This window comes from Harpia harpyja, chromosome Z, assembly GCF_026419915.1.
Source record: "Harpia harpyja isolate bHarHar1 chromosome Z, bHarHar1 primary haplotype, whole genome shotgun sequence".
NCBI classification, from domain to species: Eukaryota; Metazoa; Chordata; class Aves; order Accipitriformes; family Accipitridae; genus Harpia; species Harpia harpyja.
The window spans coordinates 85,865,352-85,888,547 of NC_068969.1; the positions used below are offsets into that span (position 1 = coordinate 85,865,352).

Here is a 23,196-nt window from a genome sequence, read left to right on the forward strand (position 1 = left end):
TATCCACTTGTGAGCTGGCTGACCTCCTCCAGTTGTGAAAAGCTTCACGAGTATTATGACAGAATGTATATTAGTACAGGAGAGGAGGGCAACTTCTGAAATACCTAGATATCTATAAGCTAGGCCCAGGTAGATCTCAGAGCTTATTGTAAGAGCTGATCAGACCACCTCAGAAATCAGATCAGGCTTTGTGAGAAGGTAACAGTCCATTTATAAAAATAATATTACAAATCTTTTGTAGAGTAGAAAAGGAAATAATCTTTTTGCTTCCAACTAAGGAAGCAAATACATAAAAACCAGTATTTCTATGGAATGTGTTTCCCCTCCATCTCCTGCCCCTAATTGAGAAGTTAACATTTCTGGTTTAGCTAAGATAGAATTGTCTGCAACACACAAAGTCTGACAATATTTAAGATGGTCAATTACTAGAATAAAGCCAATTAAAATCCATGTACATTGCTCGGAATACTTTTTGTTTAAAGTGATATACTGTTGCAACAATGCAACAGAAATATGAACAAGATAATACTGGCAACTGTACTTAAAAAAATAAAAATCAAAACTGACAACATAAAAACAAACCTGAAATCATCACTTCTGATCATTATCTACCAGTGAAAGTGTCCTTTTACTACAGTGCTCATGGGCCACACCACTTCACATGCTGATATAGTTACAACAGCAGATGTTTTAAATTAGAACTGTCCAAAGAACTGTTATGACTGCAGACCCAGTAATACTTACTCTTGAAGAATCCAATGCACTCAGAGGTTTGTCTCCTCCACTGCAGATTTCCCACAAAGTAGTACCAAAACTCCATTTGTCTGTGGCCAGACTTAATTGTTTGGGATTCTCAATACATTCAGGTGGAACCCATGGTATTCTCTCAAGAAGAACTGTGCAATCACACAAAGGAAACATCATGTCAAGATGAATAAGAAAACCCCAGAAAATTCTATAACATATTTGATTTAGTAAAAATTACTTTAGTATACATAGGTATTTCATTCTGTAATGTGCTTTTAATACTGTCCTGGTTTCAGCTGGGATAGACTTAATTTTCTTCTTAGTAGCTGGTACAGTGTATTTTGAATTTAGTGTGAGAATAATGTTGATAACACACTGATGTTTTAGTTGTTGCTAAGTAGCGCTTAGGATCTAAGTTAAGGATTTTTCTCTTTCCCATGATCTCCCAGCAAGCAGGTGTACAAGAAGCTGGGAGGGAGCATGGCCAGGACAGCTGACCCGAACTAGCCAAAGGGATATTCCATACCACAGAACATCATACTCAGTATATAAACCAGGGGGAGTTGGCTGGGTGGGGTGGATTGCTGCTCTGGCATCAGTCAGTGGGTGGCAAGCAATTGCACTGTGCATCACTTTTTTGTTTGTTTGTTTTTAATTATTTTATTATATTCCTTTTCATTACTATCACTATTATTATTATTATATTTTATTGTTATTATTGTTAGTGTTACACCTTATTTTACTTTTTATTAAATTGTTCTTATCTCAACCAATGAGTTTTACTTTTTTTAATGATTTGCCTCACCATCCCACGGGGGGGGGGGGGGGGGGGGGGGGGGAGCGAGCGAGCAGCTGCATGGTGCCGAGTTGCTGGCTGGGCTTAAACCACAACAAATACCTTTCCAAAGTTTTGTTCCTGCCTAAAAACAAAGCTACAGAATATGTACAAAGATAGTATTTATAAATCAGAGTGGAGGACCATTACTTTTATTGTAAAAGAAGCCTAAAGTTATACAACTGCCTTAACATCATTTCCACATTTTATTTTTGCTCCAACTGCTCTATTTCCCACAATGTTACCAAGATTTAGTAGCTACCACAAAGGAACTAGATGGCAAAGAGTAAAAGTACTTTGCTAGTGTTTGGCACATTATGGCACAGCAAAAGGCACTATAACAAAGAATTTAATCTTACTTGATTTTTAAACTTTTGATACTGATTGTAGTAACAAGGTAAGAGATGGTATGGTACTGATGCAGATTTAGAGCTCCTTAAAATGAGACCTTGTAAGATTAATGTAGGCTTCTCATTTAAAAAGGGAATTTAAATTTTTTTTTGAAAATTATGATACTGCATTGCTTATAGCCTCTTAGATGTGTTATTACTTTTATCATGTATAAAATTACCAAATATAAAGTAAGTTCATTTTTCCAAAATTATTAAAAAGACTAGATAAAGAATAGTCAGGTTATTTCAGTTTCATTAGCATAACAATCTTGCACACACTTTTGATTTCTTTTCACTTAATTTTGCTGTTTATAAAGCTTAGAATAGCCTCAATGGCAGATGATAATCCATATTTTTAGCATCATCTTGGTTTCAGGTATTCAACAAGAAATGCACTGAAGGTGATTTTCCACTGCCAGGTAGCATTTTCAAAAGTGCACTGACTTTCAGCTCTGAAAGCTTCTCCAAGCTATAGAAAACAACAATTTAATCTTGATCTATAACAGGATACTAAGTCCAGCAGCTACCTGCAGATGCAAGAGACTTACTCATGGTACATTATAGCATACTAATAGTATTACCAGTTAAAAAAAAAGTGGAAAATGAGAACAGCAGGGAAAAAACCCTCACACGATGGAGAATTGTCTTTTATTTCCTGTAGCTGTTTGTTGATAAAGAAGATACACTCAAAACTGCTGACTAGGAATCCAGAGATTATTTTAAAGTGACAGATGGATGAAGGAACTTTATAACAGAAGTACTTTAGATGGTGGTCAGAAAAAAACCAAAAACCACCCAAATTTATTTCTCAAGTCAGAAGCATTAAACAAAAAAGCCGACACGAAGACTTACTATCTCTTGGCAAAACTGTAATACTGATGCCAGGATCACTTAGTTTTATAAACGGAAGGTTTCCAGACTTCCTGTCTTCCTCTCTGATAAGCAAGATGTTTTTTGCACAAACATTCCCATGAACAAGGCCTTTATCCTCCTATGAACAGAAATGAACCTTTTACATACTGACAAAAAAAATCTTACAGTTAAAGAGGTATTTAAAAACCAATACTTTACAGCATGAGGGAAACATCAGCAAAGAAAATAATGATCATAGATTAAGTTGATCAAATCTCAGACATCTCAGCTGTTCCTCTCAGTCTTATAGTTTATAGCCAATTTTCATTCATTTTAATTATCTACCTGAAGTTTTAAGTTTAAAACTATTTAATGTATGTTAACTCAGAAGAATACTGATCCATCAGTATGATCCATTTAAAATGAACATAAGAACATTTAAACTCTGTTAAAGGGAAGACTTATCTAATCACATATCCTGTCTCAAATAACAGCCTTTATGTTGAATTAAACAGACTCTAAGGTTGGGACCTAATGCACAAAAAGAACGTACTCGCAGTCTGAACAGCACAATGTTTTCCCCTCCCAGTGATTAACTACCAACACTACCAGGAAATAGTTTATGTTCAGCATCATGAGCTGAAGTGGTAAAACCAGGAAGGTCTGATTCCTGGGGGGAAAAAAAAAAAAAAAAAAAAGAGAGAGAGAAAAAATTTTTTACTGCAAATGTGTTTTTATTTCACACTAAACCATAAAGCATTAAAAAAGAATGGGAAATTCAATTACACTTTGTGCAAGATACAAAGGTCTGTCCTTGGCTATCCACTAACTATGTGGTATATGCCATGCCTATATTCAAATACCCTCCAGAGTTTCAAGAAGTAGGGTAATAGCTCAGCCATTCTACATGTATTAGCCTGAAACATTTGAATTTAGCCATAACAAAACTGAGGAATAAACAACTTACCAGAAAATGCATGGCTAATGCCAACTGTTTGGCTACTTCCAGCTTCCACAAGATATTGATAACATTTTTGTTCTTTTTCAAATACGTGTCCAAGGATCCAAATTTTACATATTCTTGCACAAGGATGTCTGATTTAAAATAGTAAAAAGAGTAACAATTAAAACCAACAACAAACAATGGAATTTCAGGACAGATTCATTACTCTAGTACTACCCATCTCTTTCTTTGATACCTCGTTGGTGAGATAACTATAAATTTGAAGCTATATGACATCTGAGTATTGCCACAAATACTCCATGTTCTTTTTACCTCTTCAAGGTGTGGAAGTTTGCCTAATTTCTTCTCAAATGCAAAATTACTAGATTTAATAGCTTTTTACAGAATAGGTTTCCACCTTAACAAATCGACTGAGCATCCTTCCACCCTCACTTGAAAGGCACAATAATGTAAATTCTGATAAAACATAGTAGTGCACAGCAATATCAATGTAGTGAGTCAAATAACATTCAAGTCATTCATTCTATTCTTAGTCAAAAATACGATGCTTTGCTAACAAAAGATGCTCCTCTTGAAAACAGATTAATATTTGTGCTAAAAAAAAAAAAATGTGTGTATATATATAAGACATATGCCTCCATGCAGACATCCAGTGAATAACCCAGGAAGCAAGATCCATTTCATAGCACTGCACAGTCTTCATCAGTTTCAATACAACAATTTCAAACTGCATGATCAAACTCTTGCCTTCAGCTGCAAGATGCTCACATTGCAGTGCTTCTCATTTAGACTCTAAAGACACTGGAAACTACTGGTATTATATTTGGTTGTAACAAACGGATTTTTATAACAAATTCATTTTATAGAGAGCAAACTTTTTTTTTTTTTTACAGTTATGTGAAGTAATTTTCATCAGATCTGTACATCAAGTATGTAACCCACAGAAAAAATAACAACCTCTCTTCCCATTTCTTAGTAACTGCCTCGTACTAAACTGTAATAAGTGTCTTCAGAAATAGAACCATCTATAGAGGGCAACTGTGATCTCAAGGAAAAATAAGTAACCGTATACATCTTTGGATAATTTTTTTTTTTTTTTTAAATTATACACTTGATCTACCCGGAATTTTATATACAGTCCCTGTGCATGGTACAATGAATAAACTAGAAAAAACACTCATAGGCATTTTTGCGAAGAAACTGACATAACAAGCTCTTGGCCAAACATAATGCTGTGCCTTTTCCATCCTCCTAAGATAAGCAGCTCCTGATACAGAATCCACCCTCACTTTTGCAAATTCCTTCTCTCTGAATGCAGGCAACTGTTTACATAATATGCTTATACAGTTATTACAAAATGCTGCCTTTTGTTACAAATTTCTAATCACAGAAAAAAAAATGGTTTTAGGGCAAACCAACATTTCTGCCTAAAGACCGAATAAAGAAGAAAAACTGCCAAAGTGAGACCCAGCAGCACATATTCAAAGGTAGCACACATAAGCATATGACAACCATCCAAAATAAAGATTTATTTACAAGACGTTATAAATGTATTTCAAGTGTTCTAAAAAAAAAAAAAACAAAAAAAAAACCTTATTAATACATAGTCACAATGCAGTAAGCTAACCTGAAACCACATTCTACATCTGTTGACAATGCAAAGATTTTACCTTTGTTAATATTTTGTAGTGTTTCTGTTAAAATAATGGGACCTCATGTTTTCAGAATGGGATCTCTAAACCAAACTTCCCAAAGCTGTATTTGTGCTCACAAAGTCAGCACATGGGTGGGAAAGAGCGGCAGTTTAAATTTCTGATCCCAGTAAACTAAGATTTTCTTGGGTAGCCAAGCACTTCCCTTTCTAGCTAACCACAGGTGATACAATGTAGGGGTACAATTTTTCTGGCATTTCAAAAGCTCGTTTCAGAAGTTCAGCAAAACTTTTCAAAAGTGAGATTTTCAGAACAGACACGACTGAGTCATTTACAGAGGTTACTATTCACACTGACTGTATTCACACAATTATTTCATTTTCTGTGTTTTCACCATATTAATTAGTTCTCATATACCAAGACTAATACTACTGCAATGTGAACATGTATTGGGTGTCCAGCTGGTGTGACAGGTTGTTTTTGTTTTTTCCCCTGCCTTTACCCAGAGCCAAAGGCAACCTCTAATTAGGCAGCTGTATAAAATTAGTACAAAAAGATCATTAATTTCTACTTACTTTCCTCTCCACATACGCAGACTCCATAATTTAACACCAAATGTTTGTAAGAAAGCTGGCTCATCATACTTGCTGCCTCAAAGAAGGACTTTGAAGAAGGAGAGATTGAGAGAATAAATATCAGTGAAAAGAAAACCCCAAAACATTACATGATTTCTAATAAATTTATTAAAACCATGTGCATTTTTAAAAACATTTCAACTTCCACATTATTGCAAAGACCCTGTGTAACGTATATTGTTTACGGTTGGTTTAGGTTTGTTTTTTTCTTTTTTTAAATAACTGATAATCCACATTCCAGAAAGGTTAGCAATCTCTTTTTCTGAAGGCAGGTGTATCTCAACGTTTTAAAAAGAATCTTCTCTTCCATGTCAATTAGCTAAGTAAAGTAAACCACAGACAAATTCATGATGCACTATTGAGTTTCCAATAATACACTGATTCCAATAATACACTACTGTACACTAAGTCCAATAATACACTAATAATACACTATTGAGATTCCAATAATACACTAATTCAGAACAGTCTGAATAATACACTATTCAGTTTCCAATTTATTTCTTCCTAGTACATTATTAACTTAAAAGACAAGTATTATATCACTCATCCACTACTGTGAGACCTTACCTAACCTTGTCAGGAAGGTTTCAGATGCTTTTATTTCTTTAGTTATTTTTTAATTTTCTTTAGTGACATCTCCAGCTACACTAGCTTGTGTACTGATTATTCACCCAACAAAACAAGGTAAAAATTAGCATATTTTCCTTCAGGTGAATATATTTGTATTTCTGCACTCTTAGTCCTTTTAACAACTGATTTTCACTTAACTTTAGAATTTAAGTATGTTACCCAGCTTATTAAAACTAAAATAAGGGTTATAGTTTCTTTACTGTTTTCAATTGTCCAAAGTGTATGCCTATGTTGCTTATGAATATTAGTTTTCTGAAATTTCTTTTCCTTTTTTGCTTACATTTTCTTACAGATTTGTCTAAAGTAATTGAAAAGTTCAGTACACAATGGACTAGTTCTCCTGGCTGCAAATACAGCTAGATTAATTAGGAATTTGATTCAACTGCATCATCAAAATAAACAATAAACAGCCGTATAAAGTTACATTAATACATTAAAGACTTTAACAAGATGTGGTAGTGTTTAAAATTAAATTCTCACATACACAATCTTGGGCTCAATTACATTACCAGTGCATTAGTTTTTGCACAAAGGCATTTCAGGTTTGCTCACAGCTTCACTCAAACAGTGAAAAGTCTAACTGAATATGGATGATTCTACATATGGCAAGTGTTTCTCATACATAAACACTTCTGATTTTTTATGACCTGATGTGAAATGTTGATTTTACTGGAGAATCAGTGCAACTCCAAAACATTGAACATAGCCTACCAAAAGAAAGTAGTTTTCCATAAATGTTGGTCCCTCATCTGTACATAATGAATTTACTGGTAAAGGCAATTCTGTGGCCATGCCACTGTTCTCTGGCCCTCATTGGGAAGCTCTGAATTCTCTGATGGATGGTGGGGAGAGGGGAAATGAAGTACATAGGTGTACTTCCCAAAGCCAATCTCAAATCCATTCTCCCAGTGACACAAGGCCAAGAATGAGCTTGGTTCAACACACAGCCCTCCACCAATGTAAAAAATACTCTTTTATTTTAAGAAAAGTAATGCTCAACATAAGGACGAATGTTATATAGCAGTTGACAATCACACCAACCTCAGAGTAGTTTCTATGCACTTTATCCAGCACCTTTAAAAGAACTTCAGTTTGATGGAGCTGGCCATAGTCTCCCACTTCTTTCCTTACACCTTTGAAAATCTTAGTAAACGTGCCCTGTCCAAGACTCTCCTCCTAAAAGGCAGGAAGGATACAGATAGGAAAAAAAATCAGTAATCTCTACCTGTTTTGAAAAGATCTCTTAAACAACTACCTTAAGTAAGGCATATGCAAATGTTTACAGCTCATACACCTCTAGAGTCAGACTGAGGGGACAAGGAAGCAACTATAATCAGAAACATCTTACATCTTTGCTTATTTTTTTATTGACTCCTCAAGGATCTCAGAAAATAACTTGCTGCAAGAACCAGAGAGAAAGGAATTGCTATTAAAGATGTATTTAGATATCCCTACAATAATGAAAACAAGTGTCAAAAGGACACTTAATTAAAAAAACCACTTGCTTGTATTAATGGAAAATTAAAAAAAAAAATTCTTTTCTCTCACAACTCTAAGGAAAGATTAGAGCAAAATCTCCTAGCTAAGATAAGGCTCTTTTACACATATACTGAGTTTTTTAAAACTTCGTGTGTATTAAACAAACCATCTGCAGTGGAAGAAGCAACTAATGGACTTACAAATATTAAATCCTCATTCCGGATTTTGTGAAAGACCATCTGGTTGACATTATTGTGTCTCTGTAGCGTAGGTGATGAAGGTACATCAGAAACACTATTGCTTCTGAAGACTAGGAGATTTGATTTATCTGGGAAAAGAAAGGGGGTGGGGGAAAGAAAAACAAAGTAAATTTGTAAAATATGAAACTAAACCAGTACTATTTCACAAGGATTATTAATGAGAAGCTGTTAACCCAACAAAAAGAAGGTATCACATTGAGATCAGTTTATTCAAAAAGCCACACAGTATTTCATTAAACAAATTCGAAGTCCAATTTTTTTCTCATCAGCAAAACACATTTAGGTTCACTCAGCTATTTCAAGTTTCAGTGCTCCTACATTCTGAAAATATTCCTGCCTCCTTTCACATTTGAACTTCTGTATTTGTGGTAACAATCAGGGATGGGTAAAGGGGATGTAAGTTACCTTTTTCTTTTATATTACAAAGTCATTCTGTTAAACATGTGCATACCTTTGATGCCTCTTTAAAGCTTTTACATATTTTTAGCCTGGCAGCACCTTAGTGATCCTCATTGCCTTACATTTACCAGAGTAATTATTCTTCAAGTGATTTTGAAAAAAGGGTCTCCATAAAGCAGACCAGGTCTGTTAGTAAAACATATTCATGGCTATATGCGTGCATGCGTATGTGACTATATTTAATCAATAATTTATAATTCTGATGCATATACATTTTTGGTTTCAATAGAAATAAGGTTACAAAATTATTCTCTGTAGTGTGCATATGTATTTACTTGTCAAATCTTTTCCAAGCTTTTGAATTCATTGGCTAATTTCAGTCAAATCTGAAAGAAGTGAAAGTGATAACAAATAGTCTGTTCTCTCAAGTTTTTGTTTAAGTAGGGACTTGGACAGAGACAGACTTACTAATATTAACTGTTAATAGTACTACTTAGAATAAGCAAAAAGGGCAGGTGTTATCAGAATTCATAAAGGAGAAAGATACTAGGAATATCAAAGTTAGGCAAAAACCTTTAATGTAAATTCAAGAAAAATCCACTCAGGCAGGAGCTCTATTCCATGTGTATTTTCAGTGTTAAAAAGAATTTGAGATCACACTGCAGCCTTGGCATAATTCAGCTGTCAACAAACAATGAAAGAAATTAACTGGCATTGTTTGTTCCATTAATTATGGAACTATCCTCAGTGAGAAATGATACATTTAGTAGCTCTTTCCTTCTTAAGCCAGGAAAACACTTGACTGAAGAAGAAACGCTGCTGCATACAATCCACTGCAATTAAGAAACCAGTTTTGCTTCTAACCATGGAACTGGCTTCCGGAATACCATCTTATAACAAAGTAAAATTTGGCAGACACTAGGACTGAAAACTATGCCTAAGAAGATGCACAAATAAGTCAGTGAAATTTAAAAAAAACCCCACAAACATATGTATCTATATATATGTCGTGGTTTAACCCCAGCCAGCAACTAAGCACCACGCAGCCGCTCACTCACTCCCCCCCACCCAGTGGGATGGGGGAGAAAATTGGGAAAAGAAGCAAAACCCGTGGGTTGAGATAAGAACAGTTTAATAGAACAGAAAAGAAGAAACTAATAATGATAATGATAACACTAACAAAATGACAACAGCAATAATAGAAGGATTGAAATGTACAAATGATGCGCAGTGCAATTGCTCACCACCCACCGATCAACACCGAGTTAGTCCCGGAGCGGCGATTCCCCGCCCCGACTCCCCGGTTCCTAAACTAGATGGGACATCACATGGTATGGAATACCCCTCTGGCCAGTTTGGGCCAGGTGCCCTGGCTGTGTCCTGTGCCAACTTCTTGTGCCCCTCCAGCTTTCTCGCTGGCTGGGCATGAGAAGCTGAAAAATCCTTGACTTTAGTCTAAACACTACTGAGCAACAACTGAAAACATCAGTGTGTTATCAACATTCTTCACATACTGAACTCAAAACATAGCACTGTACCAGCTACTAGGAAGACAGTTAACTCTATCCCAGCTGAAACCAGGACAACCTACCAGAGTGTCATTTAATGTTAACTTATTTTTAAATCTTTAATTTAAAAGATGGAAACTCTTCTGCTTAGAAATAATTTCTCTCTTACCTTTTGGTTTTGGAGGACAGCACTTGATGAACTGGAAAATTATGCTGTCTGAACGGACGGTTTCTGTCTGGTAACAGGTCAGCAGATCCTTAAGATTACCAAAACTTCTCTTGGTTCCACTAAGGTTATATTCTCCATTCTCATTCTTTGTAATTAAGCAGTGCTTATAATCAGTGGTATTCTCACGCTGCAGAGGTTTTTTCCATTAAAAATAAAATTGATCAATATTTAGTATTTGAAAGCTTATTTAAATGTATAGCACTCTACTAATTAAAGAAAGAATGCTTCAGCAAAATACTACCATAATTTGTTATTTTGTTCTCACTGTATAAAAGTGATTCTGAGAAAACATGATTCCACTCCCATCACTGGAATTAGCTCAGTGATGCTAAGAAAAACAAATGTTACGAAATCTGCAAAGATGGACCTGAGAAAACAGATAACAGATCCTAGGAAAGATCCTTCAGAGCTAGTAATGAAAGCTTCTTCACCCTTACATTCCAACAAAATTTTTAGAAGCAATAGCCCAAATGCTCACACTCCATGTTCTTCTGGCAAGCATTTGGAGATGTCAGCTGTATTTCTATTTTTCTGTCATCTACAGTACAGTTCTAAGCAATTAGTTCCTAGCAGAGATTTTCAATATGCACTGAATTATTTTTACAATGAGTCTTGAAATGATCCCATTGAACATTTTTAAACAAGAGGAGCTTTTAATAGTGTTTTCATGGTCCTTCACATCAACACTGTAGAAAATGTTCCAACAAATTCTGAATCATAAAAGCCTTCTAACAGCTTACCCAGAAAGACTCAGAATGAGAAAAAAAAAAAAATGTAGCTAGGTCACTTGATGGCAGACTTAACTCAGAAACTTAACTCTCAGGCTTTGACCCTCTCAGCTTGCTCAGGGATGGATCTCTTAGTCTAAAAATCTCCCTATGAAACACACTTCACTGACTGGACATAAAATTTTTGTGAACCTGATCTTAAAATGGCTGTTTACTTCTCCATCCACACATCAACATTATTTTGTCATTTTCAGAGATGTACATATATCTCTGACAGTATTTAGTGAACTTGCTAGCTTGCTGCAAACCAGCAGGAAAACCCATATATTACCTTCGTTAGTTAAAAACCCAATGGTAGCTCTGTTGATTTAATTAAAGAGAAGCCCATCCTTGGAACAAGATCATGCAATTATGTAACAGCAATATTAAAGTACTGTATTATCACTAACTGCAATCTCACAGAGCAGAGGTACATCTGGTTCTTTAGCCACATGAGAATTGCAGGCTTTTCAAGGGTGACTCCCACGCTAGCTAACACCAGATATCCAGCAGATCTGTGTTGATGTAACAGCTGCCAAATAATCTGGCTGGCCCCACAGTGGGGATGGGGAAAGGACCCAAACCCAGAAGAACCTGTTAAGGAGAGACACTCAGATCACCAAGGGCTGTATACTCAGTCTAACTAAGCCCTATTTGGAAGAGGGGAGGAAGGTGGGTAGGCAGAAATGCCAGGAAAAAATCCAACTAAAAAAACCCCCCCAAAACAAACCTTAAGAAAAAAAACCCCAAACATTTACTACATGTCCCAAGAGCCATGTCACCATCCCCACAATTCTCAAGCTCTCTTCCCTCCACCTGTCTGCTTCTCCTAGGCATATGGTATGTGTCATAGTGATTCTTTACCATACAAGTATTTTGATGTTTCTCACAAGACCCTGAAAGTTGGCCAATCTGACAGAAGTAGCTATAGAATATACACATCAGACAAACATTCTGGAGAGAAAATTCAGAATAATGTACTGAACATCCCAGGCTCCTTACTACAATGCAACAAAGATTACACAGGTACTATCTAAGGCAGAATACAAACCTCAATAGCAAAGGTGAGGAAGTATTTTTTAAAATCTTTAGGACTGCAACGAAGAACGTAGAAACCAGTCTGATTACCTGCTTTCTTCAGTTTACTGATAGCAAAGTCCATGCTATAATAAAAAAGAAAAAGTTTAATATTGCATAATTTCAAAATCCAGGAACATCAGAGATTGGCCAATGAGCACTATTACCAGATACCTAATACAACAACAATTCAAACTCAATTTTTTACAGCTTCCTTTAAGTTAATCTTTTTGTCCCTTTATTTTCCAATATTCAGGGTGGCTGCTTATGTAGAGAAAAGTATATTAAAAATTCTTAATACTGAAAACACCACAATTATTTATTTGATGAGAAATCTTACAGCCTAAAAAAGTATATTCCCCTAAGCTTATGATATGACTTTCAACATCCATTATGGAAGAAGCTGTAATAAAAGTGCCTAATGAATAAGCTAAAATAACAAAATATTTTTGTGGATGAAAAAGGTGGGTTTAACTTGGGAAAGGGCTAACAAGAAAGAGGAGTTGAAATAAAACATCATTTGTTACTACAAGAACCAATTTCCCTTTAAACAAGCCTTGCTAACTGACTATTTCTGTCCTCAGGGAATGAAAAATAGAATGACTTGGAAAGGTCTAGACTCATTGCACATCCTTCTAAACAGCCCTAAATAAAAGTCAATATACAGCATTAGTCATTACTGCAAGAAATGTGGTTAGAACTCTGTAGGTCTCCATCCCTCTCCTCCTTCATCTCTTCTGAATGTTATAGCACCTATCCTCTTTCTGTCATTGCTACAGAACTATTCTGTATTAGCTGAGTAGACAGTGCTAGTTTCAGGCAACATACCTTGCACATATCCACTTTCAAGCTTTCTGTAGCTAAAGCAAATACCCATTTTATTCTGCCTAACAAAACATTTCTAGGTCCCCATGTGTGCTTTTGCAAACAATAAACAATACTATATGAACTATTAAAAAAAGTTAAAAAAATTCAATGAAGGTACTAAATTCCTCCTCTAAAAAACAAAGAAAGCAAACAAAGAGACAACATTGCTTAAAAACAAACAAACCCTCCAATTTATACGGCTAGCAGTTCACTGCAATCCTTGCTCAAATATTGAAGAGAGTGTTATCTGAATTTGCTTTCTTCTCCTTGGCAACTCAGATAATACAACTGCTAGAGGCTGCAGTGAAAACATCATCTCATGCTGTCTATGACACGGTATGTTGCTGCCATGGTAGTAATTATAATTCTGTAAAATCAGCATCATGACTTTCCTACCTGCCTCACTTGAAGAAAAAAAGAATTCTAAGGGAACAAAATTAAAGCCAGAGTCTTTCAATTCATTTTTTAGAATACGTCAAGAAGGCATTGTATTTTGCAAAGCAAAAAATAATAGGAAAAATTTAAAGCATTTATGTTATATAAATGTAACAAATACACATTTCAAGATGTCCATCATTTTTCACAGTCAACTAAAGTTCATCGTTCAAAAATAGTATCACGGTGTTACATTGCTAAAAAATTGCTTACAAAATAGGTCCATGGCAGTTGCTTTGGATATTTTCAAGGACTGATGGTGGTGCTACTTCTTTACAGAGATAATGGTGGGCATCCGCAGTTAATCTGTAATATCCATCGATTAATGATACAAAGGAGAGAGCTTCTCTTAATGACTGAAATTCAGCCTCCTGTTAAATTGCCAGGGGATAAGGGGGGGTGGGGGAGAGAGAAAGAATTTAAATTTTTAATAGGCAACACAAAATTCCTGGATATGGTAATGGTATAAAAGATAGAAATATATGCATATATTGAAGCTATCACGATTGTTTTTAACTATTATTTGTACAGTTCTCCTTCCTGGTGCCACCCAAAACTTGTCAGCAATCTTCAATGTTCAAAATTAAACCCAAACCAAACAAATCTGCCATCAAAAACCCCTTTAAATACATGAAACAGCAGAGGAATGCTGACAAGAGGGCAAAAAGGAACATCTGAAAGGGAAAAACTGAGTAGATACAACTCAGCATGGCAGGCACATACTGCACTGCCAACAGAGTGATAACTTTTTTCCTAAAGGAAAGCCTTCGCTTATCAAAGATTTATGGGGCTGTCTTCAAGTAGCAAAGAAAAATCTCTAGAAAAGCACTTGCCTGAAAATTTATCTAGTAGTCAGCAAAAACTGGCATCCTGACCTGGATCAGAGATGGAAGCTGACCTTTAACTACTATGAAGAGAGGTGCAATGGATGGAAGCAGGGAGAAAAATAATGTGATCAAAGGAAAATGGGGTGTGGAAAATGTCTATGCAGAATAGATTGAACAGGTAACAGCAGGGTAAAATTAAATCCATTTGTAACAACATATTTATTACTGCCAATAAGAGTAAATATAGTCTATTTTTATGTAATTATCTGTATTTTCTTAATATTTTATCAGCTGTATCAGAGCATTAAGGAGAGTCTTTAACAGAGAAGTTACTCTACCATCTACAGAGTCATACTAGATTTCATTCAATAGCACAGGCCAACAAAACAGGTTTTTGTATGTGCTGCACAAGTTTGGCCATGACACTAGGGACACACTTAGTGGCTGAACACAATTCCTTGACAAGTTCTTTGCTAGACAGCAAGAAAAAAGCTGGTGCTTTTGATCACGTGCCAAGAATTTGTTTGGAGCCTTCAAACTCTTTATTAAAAGAGGACCTGGAAACAACTATCTTTCCAGTTGTTTCAACATGATGGGAAAACACCCCACAAACAACAGACCTAGAAATCCAGCCATTTTAATCAATCCATGTATCCTAAAACTGTGTAAAGTACATTTCTAAATGAATTCTACTAACTGTGTAACCGGTTAAACTAAATCACAAATTCTAATTTACATATCAGCTAATTCTGCTCTGTAAAGTGTCCACACACAAATCAAACAAAACAGGAACTACTGCACTTTTTCCTACTCTACCTTACTCTTCAGTAGCTTTTTTAGACAAGCTCTTAGAAAGTCACTTTTACCCTCAGAAGCATATGCAGTCAAATACCTAACTACTGCTATTGAGAATTTTTAAGGAGAATTTTAATGGCTCAAGATTAAGGAAGCCTCCTCCACCAATCTGAAATATTATTATGCTCTCAGCATCATAGATGGACATCACAGATATTCCAGCTACTCTTATGTCTCAATAAAAAGCCTTGAAAAAATTTCAAATTCTTAACAAGTCATTAATTCTGTGCCATTAATGCAGGAAATGAATGCAAATCACAATTCTACTATAAATGAAAGTAAACCATATGCCTTTTTAAAAAAAGCACCATTAGAGAGACAATGAAACTAGTTAATGCTTATTGAAATATTTTTGGAATTTTTAAAAGTTATTTTTACAGAAAACAAGTACATAAACTGTACACAGCTCTTACACACACACACACACACACACAGAGAGAAGGAAGCTCTCCGGTCACACAAATGCCTGAGATAAGGAGCTCTGAAGGCCCACAGATCAGTCACAGAGATAAAGGAAGAAACAACTTGCATTGGCTTTGCATGGCAAGAGGGCTACAGGGGTGGCTTCTGTGAGAAGCTGCTAGAAGCTTCCCCCATGTCCGACAGAGCCAATGCCAGCTGGCTCCAAGACACATCTGCCACTGGCCAAGGCCGAGCCCATCAGTGACGGTGGTAGTGCCTCTGCGATAACATATGTAAGAAAGGGGAAAAAAAAAACCTCGAGAGCAGCAACAGCTGCCAGAGAGAGGAGTGAGAATACGTGAGAGAAACAACCCTGCAGACACCAAGGTCAGTGGTGAAGGAGGGGGAGGAGGTGCTCCAGGCACCAGAGCAGAGATTCCCCTGCAGCCCATGGGGAAGACCATGGTGAGGCAGGCTGTCCCCCTGCAGCCCATGGAGGTCCACAGTGGAGCAGATATCCACCTGCAGCGTGGAGGACCCCACGCCGGAGCAGGTGGGTGCCTGAAGGAGGCTGTGACACCGTGGGAAGCCTGTGCTGGAGCAGGCTCCTGGCAGGACCTGTGGACCCATGGAGAGAGGAGCCCACGCTGGAGCAGGTTTTCTGGCAGGACTTGTGACCCCGTGGGGGACCCATGCTGGAGCAGGCTGTGCCTGAAGGACTGCAGCCCATGGAAGGGACCCACACTGGAGCAGTTCATGAAGAACTGCAGCCCATGGGAAGGACCCACGTTGGAAAAGTTCATGGAGAACTGTCTCCCATGGGAGGGACCCTACACTGGAGCAGAGGAAGAGTGAGGAGTCCTCCCTGTGAGGAGGAAGGAGCAGCAGAGGTGATGAACTGACCACAACCCCCACTCCCTGTTCCCCTGTGCTGCTGGGCAGGAGGAGGTAGAGAAAATCAGGAGTGGAGTTGAGCCCAGGAAGGAGGGAGGCGTGGGGGGAAGGTGTTTTTAAGATTTGGTTTTATTTCTCATTACCCTACACTGGTTTGATTGGCAATAAATTAAATTAATTTCCCCGAGTCGAGTCTGTTTTGCCCACGACAGTAATTGGTGAACGATCTCTCCCTGTCCTTATCTCAACCCACAAGTCTTGTTGTATTTTTCGCTCCCTGTCCAGCTGAGGAGGGGGAGTGATAGAGCAGCTTTGCTAGGCACGTAGCATCCAGCCAGGGTCAACCCACCACACAACTATGTGACAGTTATACCTGCTGGAAAGCCTGACTCAAGTGCAATGCTGGCATTCAAACTAAAACAACTTAACTTTTTACATTCATGTATAAAATACTTTAAGATCGTCTTTCAAGAATTTTAAATAGTAAAAGCAATTACATTAATTTTATTGCAATACTCATGTTCTGTGTATCGTCATTCCTTCAGAGCATTTTGAAGTCTTTTTCAATGTATTCGTCACTGGCAGACAGCTTACCATGACAGCGTGAAAACAGTATGCTTGATAACTAAAACCACAGACTCAGGTTTAAGACTCCAATAAGGAAAGGAACCAATCTGTGTATCAGAAATTACCCTCAGCTACAAACACCTATTTCTGTTTCAGTCCATGTACAGACCTTTGAACGCAAAAGACCTCTGGTGTTCGGATACACTGCTTATACTGCTGAAATGCATTTAGTTTTACCTCATGCTTAATTAACATGGTGATTAGTTATACAATACTATAAATACCACAGCAATCACACAGTCTGCTCAAAGCAACATCTATTGAAAAAACAGCAAGTAAACAGACCAGATTCTTGCTGTCTTGTTTGTGAATGGTGACAATTCTTCTCTCACTGGAGCCTTCTTGGCTTGCTTGCTTAATGCTGACATCAATTATATCAGGAAAATCACAGTATGTTTGTAAATCCTGAAATAAATATTGGTTATATAGTGTCAGTAATAACATAAATACCAACTAAAAATCCCCACCAATTTGCAGCATTAGAATTCCAACAACTCTGAACTTGTAAGCTAGCAACAAAGAGGACCATAAAACCTTAAATATGCCATTACAAATAAAGAAAGGAGTTGTGTGTTTACAGGACCATCACTAGGAGCATCAATTAAAAAAAGCAAAAAGATCCAGGAACCATGAATGGAAATATCCATATATGGGTTGGGTTTTTTTTTTTTACTGCAGATACTTCTTTGCTCTGTAGTATTTTGTGAGGCTTAACAATGGAACATTTTGATTAGTCTTTTGGGGGAACCTTTTCTTGGGGGGGAAACTTATTATTGGCATCCTGATTGCAGAGTTTTAGAAAGCCTGTTAACAATCCCAAATGTCATGGCTTCATTCAGAGTGATACAAGCTGCAAAATCTGCTGCCAAAGAGATGAAAGTAGTATGAATGAAGAAAGGGTCTAAGAGAAGGTTCTCCTATCAGCCACCCATGGTCATCACTGACTAGGTAACGTGAAGCACTGATCCTAATTACATGGGAAATCCAAGACACATCTTCCTTTGATAGCAAGTTCAGGTAGTTTGAGATACTATGATATTCTGTACCACTTCCTTCAGTCTTTCACAAGTCAAATTACAATGTTATATAAATCATACTTTGTTTTGTTTTCAGTACAACTTCAGATGCTAAGTAACATCCTTAAAAAAAGGTAGATTCATCTAAGATTATTCTTCCAAAGCAAGTAGATTTTATTCAAGTCAGAATACGCCATTTATATGGCTGCAAGCATACCCTAATACATAAACAGGTTAATAATCAAGGCTGTAAGACTCAGTGGGTATCAGCTAGAATTAATCAGCTCAAATGCATTGAAGTCCCTGAAGCTCTATTTGTTCATCTGGTTGTTGGAAATGTGAACCAGCAAAACAAACTTCTTCATGATCTACCCCACATATGTCATTCCTGCCTTTAAAAAAATATTAACATACTGAATCAAAACAAAATTTTTAAAGATTCATCAGTACAGTTTGCTGAAACAAGAGTTATGATCACATTTACAAGCAGCCTTATTCATTTACTAAGTTTTCATAACCAATTTTATCAACAGTTTCTGTATCAGTGAAAATATATTCAGCCTATGCCATGTCTCTGTCAATAAGTGGGATGATATTATTAATTATGAAAAAATAATTTGGTGGTCTCTATAGGAAATACAACCAGTTTAAACACCACTCTTACTAAAGCCTTGGTTGCCAGGCCCCAACAGCATAGTATGCATAAGTTCCGTACATCTGAAACTAGAAATTGCAAAACCTGACATTTATGTTAGCTGCTGCCAGAGCAACTGGCACTTACAGGCAATTTAGGAAAGGGCTATGTATCAGCCCTCTGATACATAACAACTATGAATGAGGTAACTGGACTTAACGTCAATCTACAAATATTCTAAAAGCACACTTAAAAAAATCTGGGTATGTAATCAGATTATTTATTTTTTTTAAATATTACCAAAAAAATAGCATTTTTATAAGTTATTATAGCACACTGTAAAAATGCAACCTTTTGTAGTTTGGTCTTGACTGCTATATATAATTCATCAAAACTGCCAAACTAACAGATGCAATTATTTTGGAAAACTGACAGGTGCTCCACTTTGCCTTTAATTTTACCTTGGAAAATGCCCACAGTCTCAATGTATACTGCCATAAGTTTGTATCAGATTCTGGTAAATTTGACAAAATGAACAGTCATGCTGGGAAGTCATGCACAGAAGAAATAATAATACTGATAAATGAAAATGCAACAGCACATAATTACTAGCACTCACTGGAACCATTTAGCATCCAATTCCAAAACAAACTGTCTATGGACTTCGCAGTCACAGAAATGTCACTTTAAATTTGCTAGCTCAGACACTGGTAGGAGTCTAACTGCAGCAGGAGAGAGGTACAGGGAAATTTACCTGGTTTTTTGAGTCCTTAAACCCCTTCTTTCAAAGAGAATTTGAGGAATTTGTGCATTTTACCTACACTTGGGGGCAGGGTCATTACTTTTCCACACTGATTTTTTTTTTACAGTAATGAGGGTCCAACACTAAATTTTTCATTTGTCAAGCACAGAAGTATTACATGTTCAAGTATTGACTTTCTTCTAATACTTCAATAAAAAACTAATTTTAAATCCTGTACTGTTTAAGTCAATACATTTCTGTGAGCCTCAGCTGTACGGAAATTGTATCATCACCGTGAAGTAAAATTAACCTACCAAATTTACACGGGGTAAATCAGAACTTCGAACACAAGCCAATCACTCATTATAAACTGCACAATTATTTAAGTAATAAAAGAAATTACCTGCTCTGCCAGTGCCTCACAGTCTTTAAGTTTTCCTCTTGAGCACTGAATTCCACCATTTCCAGTTATTACAATGGTTGCAAAACTTCCCTCTCCAGAAGGATCTCCACCAGGTTCTTTTACTTCAAAAACCTCTGAATAGAAGGCAGACTGAAGGGTTTCCAGATTTATAAGATACTTAAGTTTCAAGTTTCTGGCAGTAGCTTTGCATTGGCCAAACTGTTGTATAAATTTGCGGAACCTGTACCTTATTCTTTTTCTCGTCAAAATGTGGTAGTCTTGGATTTTTGCTCGCACACATTTAGGCAAAAACATTTTGTAGCTGTGAACACATAACCACCAAAAAACCTACTTTTATCCATTAAATCCAGCAAAGATAACTAGTTCTGTGCTAAACAAGTCAACATGAAAGTATCTTTTCCTCTAAATGTAACCTTATTCTCTAAACTGTAGGGTAACAAGGATCCTTTCTTCAATCTGTACCATGTTCTTTCAAATACAGCCCTGTCTCTTCTATCTTCCATTTTTTGTCCTCACTGAGTTTCAACATATATTACATAATGCATTTTCCATATACCCAGACATGTCTGTTCTAGTCATTACTGAAGTTTTGAGGTAAGGCAGCAGAAGTTACACAGTTGCTTTGTTTGGTGTAGAAGTTGGAAAGAAGATACTGCACAGATGGAGGCAACTACATGGCTAGAGGACAGACTTCCTGGCTGAAAATACAGGTGGTAGAACTTAACACTGTGGTTGCTTCTCACTGAAGTTCCTGTATCACAGTCCATATTCTATATCAAGGGGCAAAAGAGTTGCAATAAGCTGGCCAATTCATTGCCTCATTCTGTTTTTTACTCCTCCTGGTAGATTTCATTAAAAGATGAACATCAAGCGTTAAGTACCAAGCAGGGACAGAATTAATTCAGCTGGAGTGGAAACTGATTAGGTTAATAAACCAAAGTGAATTGATAAACTCAAGCAAGTTTAGCAGCAATCTGCCCAAGATGGTTAAGAGACTGGAGCACATGACATGACAGAAGAGGCATAAGGGAGCTTGATTTGTTCAGCCTGGAGAAAAGGCGGCTCAGGTAAAGTGTTCTACTAATTGTCTTCAACTAACAGATGGTTACGGAGAAGACTGAATTAGACTCTTCTCAGACATGGACAGTGAAAGGACAAGAGGCAACAGAGTATAATCAGTATCACAGAGGAGACTGACTAGATAAAGAGAAAATCCTCCTCAATGAGGGTGATCATACATAGGACAAAGCTGCCCAGAGATATAATGGAATCTCCATCCCTGGACATTTTCAAAACCTGACTGGACGAGGCCCTGAGTAACTTCATCTAACTTTGAAGTTGGCCCTGATCTGAACAAGGGGTTGGATCTGATGACTTCCAGAGCTCTCTCCCAACTCAAATTATTGCTTACATCCTTTCCCACCTGAGTAGCTGCTGCCTTACCTCTCATTAAGAGCCAAATCCGTGTACTCAAACATGAATGGCCATCATGGTACAAGCCTTCTATTAATTTCTAGTTTATATGATAGGTAGCTTATGAAATCACCATGCTAGAATAAATCAATTGCCACCAGCTGAACATCTCCTCCCAGATGCTAATGTGCAAAAATATTGGGTTTAGGTATCAAATAGGTGTGATACAGTTATGAAGTATGGAGTCACCTGACTGAATTGTAAACAGCCAGTGGGGTTTGGTCCTTTTCTTTGGCCACTCTCATCATATCCAGAACAGCCATTCCAAGGCATTCTTCTTGTGTTTCATGAGTAACAGGCATCTGTATCCATCCATCCAAAAAATCATCTCGCCACTGACAAAGAAGAATGCAAGAAAGCAAATTATAACTGTAGCACTGCTGCTCATCAAAGAAAGTTTTTTGGGGTGTGTGTGTGGGTTTTTTGTTTTGTTTTGGGGGTTTTGTTTGTTTGTTTTTTGCTTGTTTGGGGTTTTTTTGTGGGTTGTTTTTTTTTTTTAAAGACTGCATTCTTCTGAGTGAACCCCTTTGTCTACAAAAAGCTGCACGTGTTCATAATGGATACAAGCTACCATCATGCTTAGAAACACTGTTTTCAAAATATTTTCATTTCAAATCTCAAAAAGGTCCATATGGGGAGGATATTGCTGTACATTGTATCAGTCCAAAATGGAAGTCACAGTGAAGGACTTCCACATGCTAGTGGCACAAGAAAGGAGCTACACACTCTCACTGCTCTCCCCACAACTGCCATTTGAGCTTCATCTCTCCAAATACACAATACGACATGGAATTTAGTTTTCATCTTGAGTGGGCTTCAAGCTGTCAAAAGAGCCTACAGTTACTATCAGAAGACGTGAAAGGTAATAAATACAAACAACCTTTACCAATCTGCATTAAAAAATAATCCAAGTAAATCATACCTGTGCAAATAGGTAAGACATGACAAGATCATCAAGAACAGGGCTTTCTGCACCTCGAAGAATGCCATACCGATATGCTCTGCTGGTACCATTGCAATACCAGTGGGGAAAATAAAACCTGTTAGGAAATATTTAAGCAAACATCAATAAACAGATACCTTCGCTTACCAACACCAGATATTATCACTTTTCATAGACATGTGATTAGTGCTGGCTGGTTTGGAGGACCAATATGAAGCCCCAGTTAGTCAATGGAAGGCTTTGGATCCAGTTCTTGGGGTCTTAAGAGTAACACAACATTTAAGCAGGGTGATAAACTCTACTGGTAGGAACAAGGAGCCCTGCAAAGTTATCCTCACTAATCAGAATATAGAGCATTTTGTGTTACTGTCTTCCAGTTTCCTTTCAGACAGTTCCAAAAAAAAAAAAAAGCAAACCACTCAGGCCACATTTATGCAATGTAAATAAACAAAATCTTTTACATAAGGAAAACTGTGACTGTAGCTTTAGACGTCCACATTCAAAAATCAGGTTAGAGAAAAAGGGTTCTATTGCAGACATCTGCCTGACTACACACAATAATTACTCTGCATTTCAGAAATCAGAATTTCAAACAGGTAAGCACAGACAAGATAAGATGTACCATTAA

The 23,196-nt window shown here is 36.9% G+C and overlaps 1 protein-coding gene across 9 annotated transcripts in view; it reads right to left on the reverse strand.

Annotated features, from left to right (window-relative positions):
- JAK2 (Janus kinase 2) overlaps positions 1-23,196 on the reverse strand; it is a 66,538-nt gene that overhangs the window by 18,004 nt on the left and 25,338 nt on the right. For 4 of the 9 annotated variants that reach the window (XM_052777455.1, XM_052777456.1, XM_052777458.1 and 1 more), the window contains exons 5-17: positions 22,548-22,665; positions 21,815-21,960; positions 20,132-20,453; positions 17,622-17,741; positions 13,945-14,102; positions 12,404-12,515; positions 10,526-10,712; positions 8,390-8,517; positions 7,752-7,886; positions 6,018-6,105; positions 3,794-3,921; positions 2,827-2,965; positions 745-896 (exon numbers count right to left, since the gene is read on the reverse strand). In XM_052777455.1, the coding sequence (XP_052633415.1) occupies positions 745-896; positions 2,827-2,965; positions 3,794-3,921; positions 6,018-6,105; positions 7,752-7,886; positions 8,390-8,517; positions 10,526-10,712; positions 12,404-12,515; positions 13,945-14,102; positions 17,622-17,741; positions 20,132-20,453; positions 21,815-21,960; positions 22,548-22,665 (1,933 nt within the window). Of the gene's footprint in view, positions 1-744; positions 897-2,826; positions 2,966-3,793; positions 3,922-6,017; positions 6,106-7,751; positions 7,887-8,389; positions 8,518-10,525; positions 10,713-12,403; positions 12,516-13,944; positions 14,103-17,621; positions 17,742-20,131; positions 20,454-21,814; positions 21,961-22,547; positions 22,666-23,196 lie in introns of those variants that run through there. The other 5 variants (XM_052777460.1, XM_052777461.1, XM_052777463.1 and 2 more) reach the window with 5 other exon arrangements.